General features: G+C 33.7%; 1 protein-coding gene across 1 annotated transcript; it reads left to right on the forward strand.

Annotated features, from left to right (window-relative positions):
* The first annotated feature begins 5,404 nt into the window (after positions 1–5,404).
* Positions 5,405–9,289, forward strand: LOC143555671 (GDP-mannose 3,5-epimerase 2-like). Its single transcript, XM_077045185.1, has 6 exons — positions 5,405–5,851; positions 6,665–6,758; positions 6,831–6,960; positions 7,055–7,187; positions 7,269–7,476; positions 9,049–9,289. Exons 1-6 carry the CDS (start codon positions 5,442–5,444, stop codon positions 9,202–9,204), a joined length of 1,131 nt encoding a protein of 376 aa, XP_076901300.1. The 5' UTR covers positions 5,405–5,441; the 3' UTR covers positions 9,205–9,289.
* Positions 9,290–17,630: the final 8,341 nt, after the last annotated feature.

A 17,630-nucleotide genomic window follows, 5' to 3' on the forward strand; every position in this document is an offset into this window, starting at 1 on the left:
TTTTCAACCATATTAATATTTATGAATATCTAAAAGCAAGTTAGAAAAAGTGTTCATAATCGATTATAATTTATTTTCATATGAAAGATTAAATGTTACTTGTAACTCCCCGTACCAATCACCATTTTGTCTTATCACTTGAAACACGTTTAACTTGAAATTCTTCTTTCATCACCAGTGCATCAAAACAAGTTGATGGTATTCTATGTAAGTCACCACTCACAGATTTATATTTGATTATCCGGATTACAACTTTTCAAAAAATCAATAATCATGTTTACTCTCAAGTCCCTTAAAAAATACCTAACTTTAAAGTTCTAATCCAATATGCCTTGATGGCATTTAATAAGGTATTCTTTTAAAACAAAAAGTTGAAAACAAATGCAGTTAATCATATCGATTAACTATCATAAGTAATATTTATCAAATAACATTTGGTTGGATAGTATTTAGAAGCTGGACAAGGCTGTCTTTTCAAGATAGTGTAGGTTCAAGTCCTTTTGTCGTCATAAAAGGTGTAAATTGAAAGTAGAGTTAGAAAGTATGCGAGTTGTTTAAAAAAAGAGGCTAGTATGTTTTGGAATGTGGTTGGGAGTCCAATATCTTCTTTGAAACCGATTAAATTGAACACAAAATGTTTTTATAGAGCCAAACTACATATCCTAAACAAAGGCGGATTTGGGTTTTTGGGTTCTAAAAAAAACAATTAACAAATAATGGTTATTTTAGCTTTGCCATTTAGTTCAATCCGATAACAAATCTATAATATATATAAACAAAGACCCTAAAATCCTATGTATCGCAATGTGGTCGCTCCCCTCTTTTATGGAAGTCACCAGATTGCTTGATTTTTAAATGGAGTTCTCTCATTAATTTAACCCAAATTCATGGGTATGGGTCTTACCAAAACCAGATAGCTCTTAAACAGGTTATAACATCTCATTAAATTAAAATTTAATCTTACCAATTATTTGATATGAAAATTATATAAAATAGGAATATACTAAAATTTAATATCTAATTTAAAAAGAAAAGGATATTATTTATATAATAGTTCAGTAATAAAATCAATGAAAGCATATTTATATAAGAGTAAAGTGCCATTTTTGTCCTTGTGGTTTGGCAAATAATGCGAATTTGGTCCAAAAAGTTTATTTTTTGCATATGGACCCTCCACGTTTCTCAATTCTTGCCAATTACATCCAAATCACTAACCTCGTTAAATTTAATAATTAAGTCATGTATACATGTCTTTTCACTATTTCTTTATTATATGAGTAAAGTGTCAAAATCGTCCATGAGGTTTGGTCATATTTGCGAATTTCGTCCAAAAATATTTTTTTTTCGCAAGTAGACCCTCGATTTTTCCCAACCGTTGCCAATTTCGTCCAAATTGTTAACTCGGTCTAAATTCAACGTTAACTTATGTGTGTTACTATCATACATGTTTGTTTACATTATTGTTATTGTGTGTTTGTTTGATGATATATATTAGGGATGAGCTTGGTACCGTACCGGCACCTACCGGTACCAGTATCGAAAATCCCGATCCTGAAAATCGCAAATGTTTGGTACCTGTACCGGTACCGAAATGTTCGGTTCGGTACTGGGACGGTATTGATATTTGAGGTAAAAATCGGGAAAACCGGTACCGTACCGGTCCCGAAAACTCAAAACCTTGGTACCGACGGTACCAAATCGGTACCGATTTCGGTACCGGTACCGATTTTGCTTATCCCTAACATATATAACATTTCACGATTCCTATGTTTGAATCCAATATATTATCCATTTATTTATTCTTCTTTATTTTTAGTCATATAAGGGGTTTAGCTCAACGTAATAATAATAACAATGTAAACAAATATGTAAAAGGATAGTAACACCCGTGAGTTAACATTAAATTTAGACCAAGTTAACAAATTGGCAACAATTATGAAATATCGAGGGTCTAATTGCGAAAATAAATATTTTTTGGACGAAATTAGCAAATGTGACAAAACTTCAGGGACGATTTTGGCACTGTACTCATGTAATAAAGAAAGAATGAAAAGACACGTCTACCTCTGAGTTAACGATTCAATTTAACGGAGTTAGTGATTTGGATGTAATTGGCAATAATTGGGAAACGTGGAGGGTCCATATGCAAAAAATAAATTTTTTAAACTAAATTCGCATTATTTACCAAACCACAAGGACGAAAATGACACTTTACTCTTTATATAATAAATACACAAAAAACCTCATATTCACAACGATTAGATAATACATCAATTAAAAATAAATGGAAATCAAATTTAATCAATAAAAACATTAAAATTCCATTTTTAAAAACCTGCAAAAACTTTATTTTTTTTAAATACTGCCAAACATTATAATAAACATTATAATAAAAAGATTTGACAAACAAACATCTTATATAGCAAAAAAATGGATGACCTGTAATTATGGAATTTTTGTAAATATGAAAAAGGATTTTAATTAAATATGAGATTTTTAATTAAAACTTCGTAGTTTTGATTGGTTTTACGTGTAAGACTACACGTCTCATAGCACCGTATTCACTTTCTGGAAAAAAAATATACAAAAGATAATAATTTAGCGCTAACGAGAATTCAATCATATTATCCTATATAATTCAATCATATTATTCAGCAAGAGAAGCATAGCTCTACTAGAAAATTGATTACATCGATCACCTACCTAGCCAGGTTTAACATATAATTCAAAAATAAAAAAATTCATTAAGCATTTTTTTTAATTTCGCTTCCCATGTTCTCACTTTCACCAAATTTCCAAGGAATGCGCACCTAAAACCCTCTCTGTATTTTACTTTATAGTGGTAAATGAAGGTTTCTCACGTATTTGATCCGAATTCACGGGTAAAGGTCTTACCAAACTCAGATAACTCTTAAACTGGTTATAACATCTCATTATATTAAAAATAATCTCATAAAATATTTGATATGAAAATCCTATAAAATAGGGAATATACTAAAAATTAATTTCCAATTTTATTTAAAAAAGATATTATTTATAATTAAGAAACAATTATAATAAAGAAAATAAACGGGTAATGAGTATCACAAAACTCAGATAGCTTTTAAACCGTATTATAATATATCATTTATTTGTGAAACCATTTTATCATCAAACCTCAAGTATATTAATTATTTTCTTACAATAAATAAAATTCAAATTCAAATATACATATATAAAAATTAAAAACGAATAATGTAAAATAACCCCCGTAATACGGGGGATAAAATCTAAATGTTTAAAATAAAATTGTTGAATACGAAGATGATAATGTGACAACATACCTTGATTTTTTTGCTTGCCGGAATGAATATATAATGCTTTCATATTCTAACACTCCAAACACTAATATAATTGATTTTTCAACCATACTAATATTTTAGAATATCTAAAAGTAAATAACAAGGAGTGTTCATAACTATTTTCATATGTAAGGTAGAATGTTAACTCCATATACAACAACTATTATTTGTTTTACCAACAGAACTTCATAAATTTGACTTCATCAAATATCGTCTAATTGATATTACTAAAACATAGTTAACTTGAAGTTCTACTTTCGTCGACAATCAAATAATCAATGCATCTAAAACGAGTTGATGATACTTGAGGTTGGCCATTCCTCCGGATTACTCTCAATTCTCAAGTCTAATCGAAGCATTAATGTAACTTTTAAGGTGTCATCACTTCCACAAGTGATGCATCAAAAATATGTTGATAGAATTTATGATCACGTATTCATCATAAACAAAACATAAAAAACAATAAATCATACAATTAACTATTGTAACTAACTACTTTTTGGAATTTTGGAACATGTTAGGGAGTTAAATATCGGTTTCAAACATAAACCAATTAAAACTGAGTCAGCTTAAAACGAAACCAAATTACACAAACGGTTTTAAACCGAGACTGAATTGTGTTTTCGGTTCCAAAACATGAACTTTGTTCAAACCAAATAACATATAACGGTCATTTAAGCTTTGTAAATTAGTTCAATTCACGGCAAAATTTTACCCCAATCTTATTTAGCCCAACTCAATCCAATAACAAATAACTGTTATTCAGTTTCTTCAGTTGAAAACCAACCAGATTCGACTACAATTTGCGGTTCGGTTTCAATTACATACATTTGATTTTTTTCAAACTATCTAAATTCTATTCGTTCGATTTTCATCTAAGAAAAAATAAAATGTACAAACCGAGCCGAGCCGAGCCGAGCCGAGCCGAATAATTATGTATAGAATATCCATGGAATATAGTGATACACTGAATACATGATACATAAACAGCCGACATGCTACATATAACCAACCTACGATATTATTATAACACATTTAAATATCTTTCTATTTATGTTGTAAAAAAATCAGCAAATAAGATAAAGGGGACAAGACACTGAAGAAAACGTAAATAAAAGGACGTTGAAGCAGTAGGATAATAACTGGAGTGCATTCCACCACGATATACCAAATTAACTTACAATCTCACACCCATCAATTTTCATCAGGTAATTCTCAGTTCTACTCATTTTTTTGGTGTTAAACTGTTGATCAATTCATGGGTTTTGTTTATAATTAGCATCTGTTGCGATTAGTGGAGTGATCTGTTGTTTGATTTTGCGGAATTTGTGGTGGGTATGACAAAATTTACGATAATTGTCAGTGTTTTATACCGTTGTTGACAATATTATGTGTGCACACCAGATGTTTGTGTTTATGCCGATGTGAAATTCTCAGTTAAAGCCCCGGCCCGACACTGGCGATTTCTCCGTATTTGGATTTTGTATTGTTTTTGTATTGATTAAAAGGTGGGGTTTAAAGTATATTCTTAAAAATGAAACAAGATTGAATCTTGGGTCTTTTCATTAGTTAAAAGAAAAGTATTTTAGAATGTTAAACTATTTGTTAAAACGAATCTTTCTTTTGTTTTACTCTTTATCATATTGGATTGACCCAATTTTAGAAATCCGTGAAAATAAAGTTTTCGCGGAAGAGTATTTAACTGACTTTGTTGGAACAATATTGAAACTTGGTTAATATTTCTTGATTGTATATTTTGATATTATTATATATTCACTTGTCTTGTATACGTTTGCTTTACAATAGTGGTCCCAAATAAGATAATCTGTTGTGTACTACTTTTAGTGCCTTATCTTCTTGAATCTTGATGGCGTCACACAAGCGAAACCAATCAAACATGATAATATAATTACAAGCTAGACGGATCTCATTTTATTTGCAGATAACTAGATAACCTGTTTCTATAATATACCATGTCATTTGAAGCAAGTTTTTGTTAAGAAATATATTAACTTTATCAAGAAAATCAGGATCAACACAGAATCTTCTAGTTTTAAGTTTGATTTATACCAAAGTTTCGTGATTTTTTACATTTGTAGAATGGGAACAACCAGTGAAACAAAGTACGGGTCATTCACCTATGAGAACCTCGAGAGGGAACCGTATTGGCCATCAGAAAAACTTAGGGTTTCCATAACAGGCGCGGGTGGGTTCATTGCATCACACATTGCAAGGCGTTTAAAAACCGAGGGCCATTACATCATTGCTTCTGATTGGAAGAAAAATGAGCACATGCCTGAAGACATGTTTTGTCACGAGTTCCATCTTGCTGATCTTCGTGTGATGGATAATTGCTTGAAGGTGACTGAAAACGTTGATCATGTGTTTAATTTGGCTGCTGATATGGGTGGCATGGGGTTCATTCAGTCAAATCACTCGGTTATTATGTATAATAACACGATGATTAGCTTTAACATGCTCGAGGCTGCAAGAATCAGTGGAGTCAAAAGGTTGGTCATCATAAGTGCTATGATTCTAAATATTTATAACTGTTGATTTTGGAACTCCGTTTTTTAAGATGTTCAATCATGTTTCCTTATTTAAACACATCAAGTTTCCTTTTGCATCGCCCTAACGTTTCGTTATTTGTGAAATGCTTAAATTACCCTTTATAAGAAGCTATGATCAATTTTCCTTCCTTTTGCATCGCCTTAAAGTTTGATTATTTCTGAAACGCATAAAATACCCTTTGTAAGAAGCTATGTCATCTATTGATTTGCTATAATGATAATGGCCAAAGAGGTCGTTTTAACATAAACTTTTCAAATGATGGGATACGTCTCAAATCTTTTCTAAAGTTTGATTATTTGTGAAATGTCTAAAATACCGTTTACTAGAAACTATGTCATCTGTTGATTTGTTATGATGATAATGGGCAAAAAGGTCATTTTAACCCAAAAAACTTTCCTAATGATGGACATGACTCAAAACTTTCCTGAAGTTTGATTATTTGTAAAATGTCTAAAATACCCTTGATGAGAACTTTGCAATTTATTGATTTGCTGTAATGGTAATGGGCAAAAAGGTCATAACTTTTGTATAGTTTGATTATTTGTGAAATTGTCTAAAATACCTTTACAAGAATCCATGTTATCTATTGAATTGTTATGATAATGCACAAAAAGATCATCTTTAACCTAAAAGCTTTCCAATTGGAGGGATGTGTCTCAAAAGTGAATTGTTCCAGTTTTTAACCTAAAGTTGTTTATCTGACAATTTGTAAAAGTATTGCATGTTTCTGACTCTCATGTTACATTATATAGGTTTTTCTATGCCTCTAGTGCTTGCATTTACCCTGAGTTTAAGCAATTGGAAACTAATGTGAGCTTGAAGGAATCTGACGCGTGGCCTGCTGAGGTTATTAATTCTTAAAATTCAAATATCTATTTCTTTTTTTTAATTTGATAAACTATTAAAATTGCATTTTAGCCTCAAGATGCGTACGGGTTGGAGAAACTAGCAACCGAGGAGCTGTGCAAGCACTACACTAAAGACTTTGGAATCGAGTGCAGAATCGGACGCTTTCATAACATTTATGGACCATTCGGCACATGGAAAGGTACCATTAGTTTTGAAATAAGTACAATACCAATAAAAGGATAATCTTTTAATAAACGAAGTGCAAAATGGAATATCACATTTGAATCTTGCAGGTGGGAGGGAGAAAGCACCTGCTGCTTTCTGTAGAAAAGCGCTTACATCAACCGATAAGTTTGAAATGTGGGGAGACGGGTTACAAACCCGATCTTTTACTTTCATTGATGAGTGTGTTGAAGGTGTTTTAAGGTACTTGTCTTTTGTTATTGTTAAGTTGTATATCATGCAACTATGCAAGGGAAGTTATTGTTAATTGGTTTGTGCCAACAGGTTGACAAAATCTGACTTTCGTGAGCCCGTGAATATTGGAAGTGATGAGATGGTAAGTATGAATGAAATGGCAGAAATTGTTCTCGGTTTTGAGGATAGGAAGCTTCCAATCCACCACATTCCTGGCCCGGAAGGTGTGCGTGGCAGAAACTCGGATAATACTTTGATCAAAGAGAAGCTTGGGTGGGCCCCCACTATGAGATTAAAGGTAATTTTTTTAATATTTATTGGTAGCAAAATAGGCAAGTTGGGTAACATGTAGTTTTTGCTTTTTTGGTATGAGCTGGGCTGACATGAAACGTTTTTTTTCCGAAAATGTTTACATTTTAAATAGTTGGTGTCGGTCATGATTACAAAGCTATATACTTTAGATTATAATATAGTCTTTTGAAAGGTTTATGCATCAAAAGTTGGTTGAGTTTCGACCCGTTTCCTTTAGTTATTTTTTTTTCTTGTTTGACCCTTTGAGATAAAACACAACCCATCAAGGCATGTGCCTATATATGTGTGTGTGTGTGTGTGTGTGTGTGTGTGTATTATGTGCATACATGTATGTAAAGGGGAGTGTTCAAATTAGAACCAAGGAATATGTTGAGAGCTGCATAATTCACTTGTACCTCTTGCTTTAAGTGTTATACAGAAGACGGTTACTAAACCACCCACCACTATCTCATTAAATCATTTATGCACAATGTACAAGCGATTTATGTGGTTCTTGCAATTCTCAACTTAAAATTGGTTCTGAAAAGAATGTTTCTGTGTATGTATATATATACATAAATAAGAATTCTTCAAAATGCTCACTCGGAATCTTTCATTAACGAGCTGAGCCAAGCTAGAGCCAAGGCAAGCTCACTCATTTGGCTCATTTAAGTTAAGCCCAAGTTATAATGCTATATGTTATAATTCATTTTCACTTATAAATTAGCCCACATGATATAATAGTCCATAAGCCCACTACAGACCACCCTAATATTAATTTGCTTAAATATTAAATATTAATTTTAGTTTGAACAAGATGGCTCAAGGCTCACTTATAAATAAGCCCACATGATATAGTCTGTGAGCCCACTACAGAGTACAGACCACCCTAATATTAATTTACTTAAATAACAAAATAAATATTAAATATTAATTTTAGTTTAAGTGCCCTGCTTGCGGTGCGCGCATATAATGTATATATGTGTGAACCCTCGGGTGGGCAAAAGTAAAATTGCACTAATTTTAACGTTATTTTACTAATCTCGTGAAAATAACATTAAAAGTGATGGAAGGTTAATCAGGCATCATGTGGTGGCGTTGATAGTCGAAAGACAAGGGTACATGCACCAATCAGCCAGCGTCCCGATGATTGAGTGCTATGTGCCTTATGTCCAAGGCTTGATGCAAAACTAGTATAGAGCCGGGGGTCTCACCGGAAGCAGCCTCTCTATCCCCATGGGGTAGAGGTAAGGCTGTCTACATCTTACCCTCCTCAGACCCTACCATAGCTTTGCTATTGGTGGGATATACTGAGTACGATGATGATGATGATGATGAATTTTAGTTTAAACAAGATGCCTCAAGGCTCAAGCTCAAACTTCCACTCGTTAAGAAAAACGAGCCAGGCCAAGCTAGCTCGTTTAACTTCGAGCCCCAACCCATGCTGGCCCCGCTTGCTCATTAAGCATCCTTACAAGTAGTTTTTTGACTTTTCAAAGTCTTATCTCTATGCATAATTGTTTCCAATTGATGATGTCTCTCGATTCAAACGCATTCAATTATGATGGAATGTATGCAGGATGGATTGAGAATCACATATTTCTGGATCAAGGAACAAATTGAGAAAGAAAGAGGTGAAGGCTTTGACCTTTCGGTTTACGGGTCATCTAAAGTCGTTGGGACCCAAGCCCCAGTTCAACTTGGTTCGCTCCGTGCTGCTGATGGCAAAGAGTAAAGTGTGATAATTCTAATGTCCTAAAGTCAAGATTATTGTGTTTCCTGTTTTGTTGATGCATGCATATTTATTTATTTGGATGTGTAATCTTTGTGTAGCTATGTATGAGCTCCACTACTTCTGTGTAACTCTGGTTGTTTGTTTATTACTGTGATCTGGTTTCTGTTTTTGTTATAAAGGATGTCGTTTTCTAGGTCTGATCATTGGAAGGTATGCTTATGTAGAAAATCAAATAAATAAAGTTTATAAATTTGCATACAAATATACAACAAAGATGACATTTTTAATGAAATTTCTTATTGTATTATATATATTTTACCAGAAAATAGTAAATAAAAAAAAGGTGTTTTGGCTTATCATAAACTACTGACATTATTTTTAATCTGAAGATGTGGAATGATGTTATTTCTCTGGAAATTCTTAAACGGCCCTCAAGGTGATAGAGAAGATTAATCATTGACTTATCTTTGGATTAAAAATAGGTATTTTTTAGTTTTTTGTGTTGGAATGATTGGTGTAATTTCTCGTTTTAGTTGTGTTTTGTTTTTGACCTCTAGCTTCTTCTTAGTTGTGTGGTTGTGCTGTTTTATTGAAAGTTATGGTTCGAATAATAATAATAATAATAATAATAATAATAATAATAATAATAATAGTTTTGCAAAGAGTTCATTCACAAATCACAACTACTTTCTGTTCTCAAATGAAATGCATGTTCCTAAGATAGATTAAGATGGCATGTTAGTTATTACATTATAAATTCATTCGGTTATTCGGTTAATGTCATTTTCATTGGTTATACAAAATTTATGATAACATGGTGAATGTGAAAGATGATAATATTCCAATTATTGAAAATCAATATCGTTACAATAACCCGAATAATCGAAATTTTGATTGAATTGTTTGAACTACTATATTCAATACGTCATTGAATAGAAAATAGGTTGTCATTGTTCCGTATAGAATGAATAGTTTGTAGTTATATAAACCAGTGTTGTAAAACTCGTTAGGCGGTCCCTAGACGGTCGACCCCCTTGTAGGGAGTACTCGGGAAGTACTCGGCTTATACTTGGACATGATAAATATAACATAAAATAATTATTAGACATTATATATAAGTTAAGACAAGCATAATTCACGTCAAAATAAGCATAATTCCTATGAAAAAAAAAACATAATTCAAAAAATTCATGTTTTGTTGTTATTTTTAATCTTTTACTACAAAAAAAAAATAAAAAATAAAAATAAAAATTGGTGGTCGAGTTGACCTTGGAGGCCGAGTAATCCCGAGTACTCCGACTTTTGACTGAATTGGACATTGACGAGTAATGGTGGCCAAGTTAGAAAAAGACAGCAAGGTTGATGTCCAAGGACCTTGGAATCACCGATTCCACGGCCTTAGAATCCGACTTTTACAACAGTGATATGAACCTGTATTGTTTTGGTAATTATTGGTATTGTTAGGTGTAGTATGTAGGTTGTATGCAATTTGCAATTCTATATGTTTGGTTTTCTTAACAACTCAAACAACATACTTTTTTTATTATTGGTGTGAAATTTTGTTTTAATTTGTTTGTAATTATATATGCTATAACCTTAGCAATTTTTATAAAACTATTAACTTGCATATAAACATAAGTAATACTTTATACAAAAAAATTATATCACACACAATTCATAAAATTATCACTTTTATCATTTGCATGAGTTGTACTGTGTTTTTTAAAACAAATATATATTACTGTACTATTGTATTTTTTTTATCCTTTTATTTGGGTTTTATTCTTAAAAGAGTTAATTGCCCGTTTGCCCCCTGTGGTTTGTCAAACTAGCACGTTTGCCCCCAGTGGTTCCGAAATAGCACCATTGCCCCCTGAGGTTGTTTTTTTAGTACCCGGGTGCCCCCAAACATGAACGTCCGTTAGTTTTCACCGTTTGGTGTCAGAAAGTTTAGGGTATTTTCGTCTTTTCACCGTTTATTATTATTATTATTATTATTATTATTATTATTATTATTATCCCTGCAACACTCTCCAGTGAACCAAACCCCCAAATGGTAACCTGCTGCATCATCAATTCAAACCACCAGCCATGGAACTCAATTCACCAAACCCTAATCCACATCCCAAATTGCAAAACCCAATTCGATATCAACCAAATCCACACTCGATTACTCACTACTGGCTTCATCAAAAGCCCTTCTTTAACCACCAAATTGATCCTCAATTTCGCCAATTCTCCAAACAACCCGTTAATCCAATTCGCCCGATACGTATTCTTCGCCCATTTCGTTCCAAGAAAGCTATATACACAGGACCCATTTGTGTGGAATGCAGTAATCAAGAGCTTTTCACATGGGAATGACCCGAAACAAGCTGTGGTTGTTTTGGGTTTGATGCTCGAAAACCGTTGTTGTGTCGATAAGTTTACGGTTTCCTTGGTGTTGAAGGCGTGTTCGCGGTTGGGGTTGGTTAAAGAAGGGATGCAGGTTCATGGGTTGTTCAAAAAGACTGGAATTGGGAGTGATTTGTATTTACAGAATTGCTTGATTTGTTTATATGTGAAATGCGGGTGCGTTGAGCTTGCGCGCCAAGTGTTTGATAAAATGCCTGAGCGGGATTCGGTTAGTTTTAAACTCCTTACACACCTCCGCCAACTTCTCCCTCGCCTCCGCCATCATCTCCACCTCCACCGCACTCGGCTTCCTTCCGCCTCTCATCTTCCCAAGCGTCGCCAACACCAACACTATCTCCGCCACTCTCTTCACCTCACTCGTCATTTTCACATCCTCATTACCAGTTTTCACCTTCTTATTACTCAAATTTGGGTTTTGCAATTTGGGATGTGGATTAGGGTTTGGTTCACTGGAGAGTGTTGCAGGGATAATAATAATAATAATAATAATAATAATAATAATAATAATAATAATAATAATAATAAACGGTGAAAAGACGAAAATACCCTAAACTTTCTGACACCAAACGGTGAAAACTAACGGACGTTCATGTTTGGGGGCACCCGGGTACTAAAAAAACAACCTCAGGGGGCAATGGTGCTATTTCGGAACCACTGGGGGCAAACGTGCTAGTTTGACAAACCACAGGGGGCAAACGGGCAATTAACTCTTCTTAAAATAATCATGTTTTCAATGCATTTTGTGATGCTTAAATGTTATGAGAATTCGTGCTCAAGTCTTATCTGCAAACGTTGCCACCAACACAAAATGTGGGCGCTGGTAGAGGCGGTATTGCAATGATACGCGTATGAAAATATGGAACTCCTATAAGAAAAGATAGATTTGTATCTTTTTGTTATTGTAAAGAAAATTTTAGCTTATTAGATAAAATAAATAAAAAAGTTACTACATACGATCTACTTGACAAATCATACTTTATTATCCCATATACCATTAAGCAGCAATTTTTTTCTCACTGCTCTCTCGTTTTATTATTTGCTATTTTATATGGTGGGTTGTGGATCACGTATTCTTTTGCGTGTTTGTTATTTTATCAATTTTTTTTATTATTCTATTATGTTAAATATTTTATTTAAGAATTTGAATTTATTTCCGGAACCATAACAAACAAATTCGATACCAGCCGAATTTACACCGACTCGTCATCTCAATGTCCGGATTTTAACGATCGAGTAAACATCTTTTTAAATATGCTATTTGTATCATAAGCTACATCGTAACCAAGTTCGTGTCATTTTAATCATAAGTTGTACGTGCGTCGATACAATTTTGAACGATTACTTTTTTGTTCTGATTTAGTGTTGGTGTCGTAATAAACTTAACTGATACCAACCGAATTCAAGTTGTTGCGCAGCCGCAATGCGGTGGGTTATTTACCTAGTTCGGGTATGTTTGGCAAGGAGCTTTTAGAGGCTTCAAGCTTTTAAGAAAAAGCTCATTGTCAATTAAAAGCCTTGTTTGGTTGAAGAAGCTTGAAGCTTTTAGATCATGAGAAAAAACTTAAAACTTGAAACTCCTATTAGTGACATTTAGAAAAAGCTACAAGCTTTTAGTATTTTAATTACTTAAATAACCTTCCAAAATAAGTACATTGAATATAATTTTTTAGTTATACCTATTTTGGTTATTTTATATATTTTATTAATAGCTCAAGCTATTTTGCCAAACATTTAAATATATCTAAAAAGCTATAGCTACCAGTTACCAACTATCAGCTTCAAGCCACCAGCCATCAGCTTCCAGCTACTAGCTAGTTTTGCCAAACATACCCTCATAGTAATGAACAATGGCATGTAAGCAGACACCAATATATTCAGGCTTGTTTATAAATATATATATATAAAATACTAGTATCTACTACTCTAATAAAATACTACTATTTCATGACACTTGTCACTCTCTCAGCCTTTCTCACACTTTTTAACCCATTTTCAAAATATGAATCCCACATGGGTCATTACCCACCCAGTTTAGTCTATTCGGATCTGCGATCTTTTATTCCTGTCAAACCCAAAATCCCAAAACTCTCCCAACTCCATAAACTTCTATCGCCCCTCTCCACCGTCGTCGCCGCCGCCACCTTCGCCTCCAGGGACTCGGTACCTGTAACATCTAGGAAAAACCTATATTTATTTTGGACTAAAGTTGTTAACTTTGAAAGTTGAATGAGTAAAATCTCAAAAAAAAAAACAAGTAATGGGAAAAATGAGATAAGAAAAAATTAAGCATCTTATGTTAAGGAAACAAGAAAAATCCATCCCACATAGAAACAAACAAAGAAATGGAAGATCTTTATAAAGAAGCAAGTTTCCATAGAAATGTTTTAATGTGGCTAACCACTCTCCATAGTCCTAGCGGAGGGTGCGAAGCACCCGACGCGCACGCACACGGACTCGGGCGATGGGCGTAATGTGGCGTTTTGATGGCGTACTTCGCACGCTCGCATCGCCGCGAGCCGCATAAGGGCCGCTTAAGTATTTTTGGACAAGTACAAGGACTGGAAATGAAAATATGAAAATTTCGTTCTTCGCGATACGCGAAGGATCAAGCCTCAACATCTTCGCGATACGCGAAAGACAAAAGACTTGGACCGACTTTGGAGCATCTTCGCGATACGCGAAGTTGCGGATCAAGGCATCTTCGTGATACGCGAAGTGGCATTTCTGCATGCGTGACACGTGGAGACACATGGCAGCACCTGGTGACACGTGGCGACACGTGGCAACCCTACTGATGACTCAGCAAAGCTAGTGCACCTTCGCATTACGCGAAGCAGCTTCGCGTTACGCGAAGATGCACGATTTCAGCTATAAATAGAAGGATGTTCGGCACATTCCAACTCACATCAACCACTTCACTTTTTGCATCGTGTTGCGTGCCGACCTAGAAAAGCGTGCCAACCTCGAAAGGCGTGCCGACCTCGAAAAGCGTGCCAAGCTCCGAAGCTCTGATAGTGTAAGCTCTGTTACGTGATATAGAGAAGAAGTGCCGCTCGATCAGTCATAGGAATATAACTCCAAATGCCCGTGTGAGGTAGGGGTTCTATTTAATATTATTATATTATTATAATAGCTTAGACTATAGTCGGGGGTATAGCCCGAACCTTGATTACTGATAAGCATAATATAACGTTTCATAAGCAAGGGTTATAGTTAAATTATTGTTTCTTCACAATTAAGAAACGTAATCATTTTCATGCAAATGTTATAGTTAAATAGTATTTCTTAATGATTAAGAAAGATACTATTCATACAGATTATAGTTAAATTAATGTTTCTTCTTGAAGAAGAAACCTGGTATAAATGTTTCTTTCTGAAGAAGAAACCTGATAAACAAACAAAAGGACTAAAGGTCCACATGTTTTATACAAATAAATAAATTATCAAGGTTACAGCTATACAAAACAGACTACGGGGTCTGAAGTTAGATCGTAGATCTAGATATTTATACAAATGTTATACTCGTACTATAGGTCCGAGATAACAGCCAATCAATCAATCTGAAAGCTGAAAACAGAAACATGAATCAGTAACAGAAACTGATTTACAAACAGGGGTCAGTAACTGAAACTGATCAATATACAGGAATCAGTGTCAGAAACTGATTTACAATCATATAAAGTGAATACGCCCTAAACTTTTACAACTCTTTTAGAGTCTGAACTGTTTACATAGGATTTACCGATCCTTAAAACTTTGTGTTGCAATAATAAGAAACGGGCATACTCAAATTAAGAGTATACATGTGTCTGGATCCCTACATACATGGTGACTCGGAGTTCCCTGAGGCCATGCATATCATCAAACATGCCTCTGGTAGTCTACAGGACTGATCAGAGAAATGATATTGTGTATATGATTAATTGTACATGTACTTAGGGTAATTGTAACCCAATTGAGTTGGGTGCCTAATGAGTATTGTCACAAAGGTATTATGATTGTTTACACACTGGTATTATTGAGTCAGCGTCATTCACCGGCTGTGTGCTTACGTATTTTTTCCCCACATTTCAGGGAAACCGTAAAAGAATATAACTGAAAGGCAGAACTGATAGAAGATTGGAGATATAGTCATTAGAGGTGATCTGATGGCTCAGATATCTATTCAGAATGTTATTAAAGAATTATATTTTCAAAAAGGCAAATATTTGGAATATTAAAACGGGTGTTCAATTCCCGAGATTTCAATATAATAATATTTTATCTGAAAAGACTTTCGCTGATATTTTACAATATCCAAACTGGTATTCTAACCCGACATTTTATAAATAAATAATATATTTTAAAGACTTCCGCTAATAACCCGCAACTTTGATATATTTTCAAAACAGATACCAACTAACGGGTGTCGCACCCAGGCCCTGAGACGGGGTGTGACAGTACCCCAATCAATACAAGTATCACCACTCGCCGTCACGTTCCGTTTTGTTCACTGTCAAATCCTCCACTTCTGGTAACTTTTCCAGCGATGATCCGTTTGAAGTCTATCCGTGGGAGTACATGAATTCAGGTTAAAGCAGATTTAGTGTTTTACATGAATTAAGATGTTAATAGTAGAAGCTATAGATTGATATCAGCATATTTAGGATTTTACATGAATATTAGGGTAAAAAATTGTAGGCGACATAATTGATTGTGTAACTTGCTTTGGTTTATGATTTATAGGTGTAGTTTTGTTTTATTTGTGAAATTTTCATGATATTTGACTTGTAATAGACAATTAGATTCTTATTAACATGAATATAGATGTGAAATTTCGAACCGTTGATCGGTTCTGTTCTGGTGCTGGAATTGTTTTCCGGTTTGTTATATACATCTCAATTAAGAGGCTACTATTTGACTACTGTTACAATCATGAATCATGGATATATTGAAACTTTGTTGAAAAGTGGAAATTATAGTTTGAATCTCAAGATATTTAGCACAAGAAGAAATCATGGTTAGTGCACGCCAAGTGTATTTTTTAATGTCACTTTATTCTTTTCCTTAATGTACTTGAGCAGATATTCTTTCATATCAAGAAAAATCATCTCCTCTTCGCCTTCATTAACCATATCTTCAGTTGCGGAGGTATGATTTTCATTTAATTGTTTGAACTTTAGATATGAATTCATCAATTGCGCTATATAATCAGCTTAAGGTATGCATTATGTGTAACTCTTATCTGGAAATTGTATGGAATATGGATGTAATATAATAATTAGAGATCAAACCCTAGGGAAGTGTTGTGTGCTACACTCAATTAGTAAAGTAAATGTATGTAAAAACTAAAAAGTAATACTTATGTGATTATTAGTAAGAATAAAAACTAGGCTTTCAAAGGTATGCTTAAATAAAGCTGTAAATAAACCGTGAACCGTTCGAAATGAAGTTCATTTATGTCGGTTTGTTTAATTAATGAACGAAGGATTTTGTTCGGTAAGCTTAACGGACGAATACGAACAGAGGCCGAGTTCGTTCAATTATGTTTGTTAATGTGTTCCTTTGCATTTGTTTATTTACTTTCATTACATGCATATGCTCGTTTATTTGGATTTTACTATTACTAATTTTATTCTTTTATGTATTTGTTTTTTACTATTACTATTTTGGTATAATCATTTTATGATTATTGTGTTCAGTTTTTTGGATGTTATGTCGCGTACTTTCAGATTTTGGGTAATTTAGTTCCTGGTCGCGTTCGTTTGTGTCTGTTTGTGACTATTTACAAAATTAATGAACAAACATGGATGAACACGAAATAGCTTAATTTATTAACGAACGAACACACACATGAAATTACATTCGGTAAATTGTTCATAAACCGTTTGTTTGTCTGATAAAAGCTTAACGGACGGACACGGACACAGACAAGGTCTCATCAGGCTTGGTTTGGTTCGTTTGATGAATACTGAATAAATGCTAGAATATTTTGGTAAGTTACTATTTACTAAACATTGTTACTCTATACT

This window comes from Bidens hawaiensis, unplaced genomic scaffold, assembly GCF_021521415.1.
Source record: "Bidens hawaiensis isolate Kalapana, Puna unplaced genomic scaffold, B.hawaiensis_p1.1 tig00018244_1, whole genome shotgun sequence".
NCBI lineage: Eukaryota > Viridiplantae > Streptophyta > Magnoliopsida > Asterales > Asteraceae > Bidens > Bidens hawaiensis.

Excerpts from the sequence above, each read along its gene's own strand:
- LOC143555671 (XM_077045185.1), top strand. The coding sequence starts at position 5,442 with ATGGGAACAACCAGTGAAACAAAGTACGGGTCATTCACCTATGAGAAC. Across the intron at positions 5,852-6,664 it reads AGAATCAGTGGAGTCAAAAG|GTTTTTCTATGCCTCTAGTG; the intron begins GTTGGTCATCAT and ends TACATTATATAG. Across the intron at positions 6,961-7,054 it reads ACCATTCGGCACATGGAAAG|GTGGGAGGGAGAAAGCACCT; the intron begins GTACCATTAGTT and ends TGAATCTTGCAG.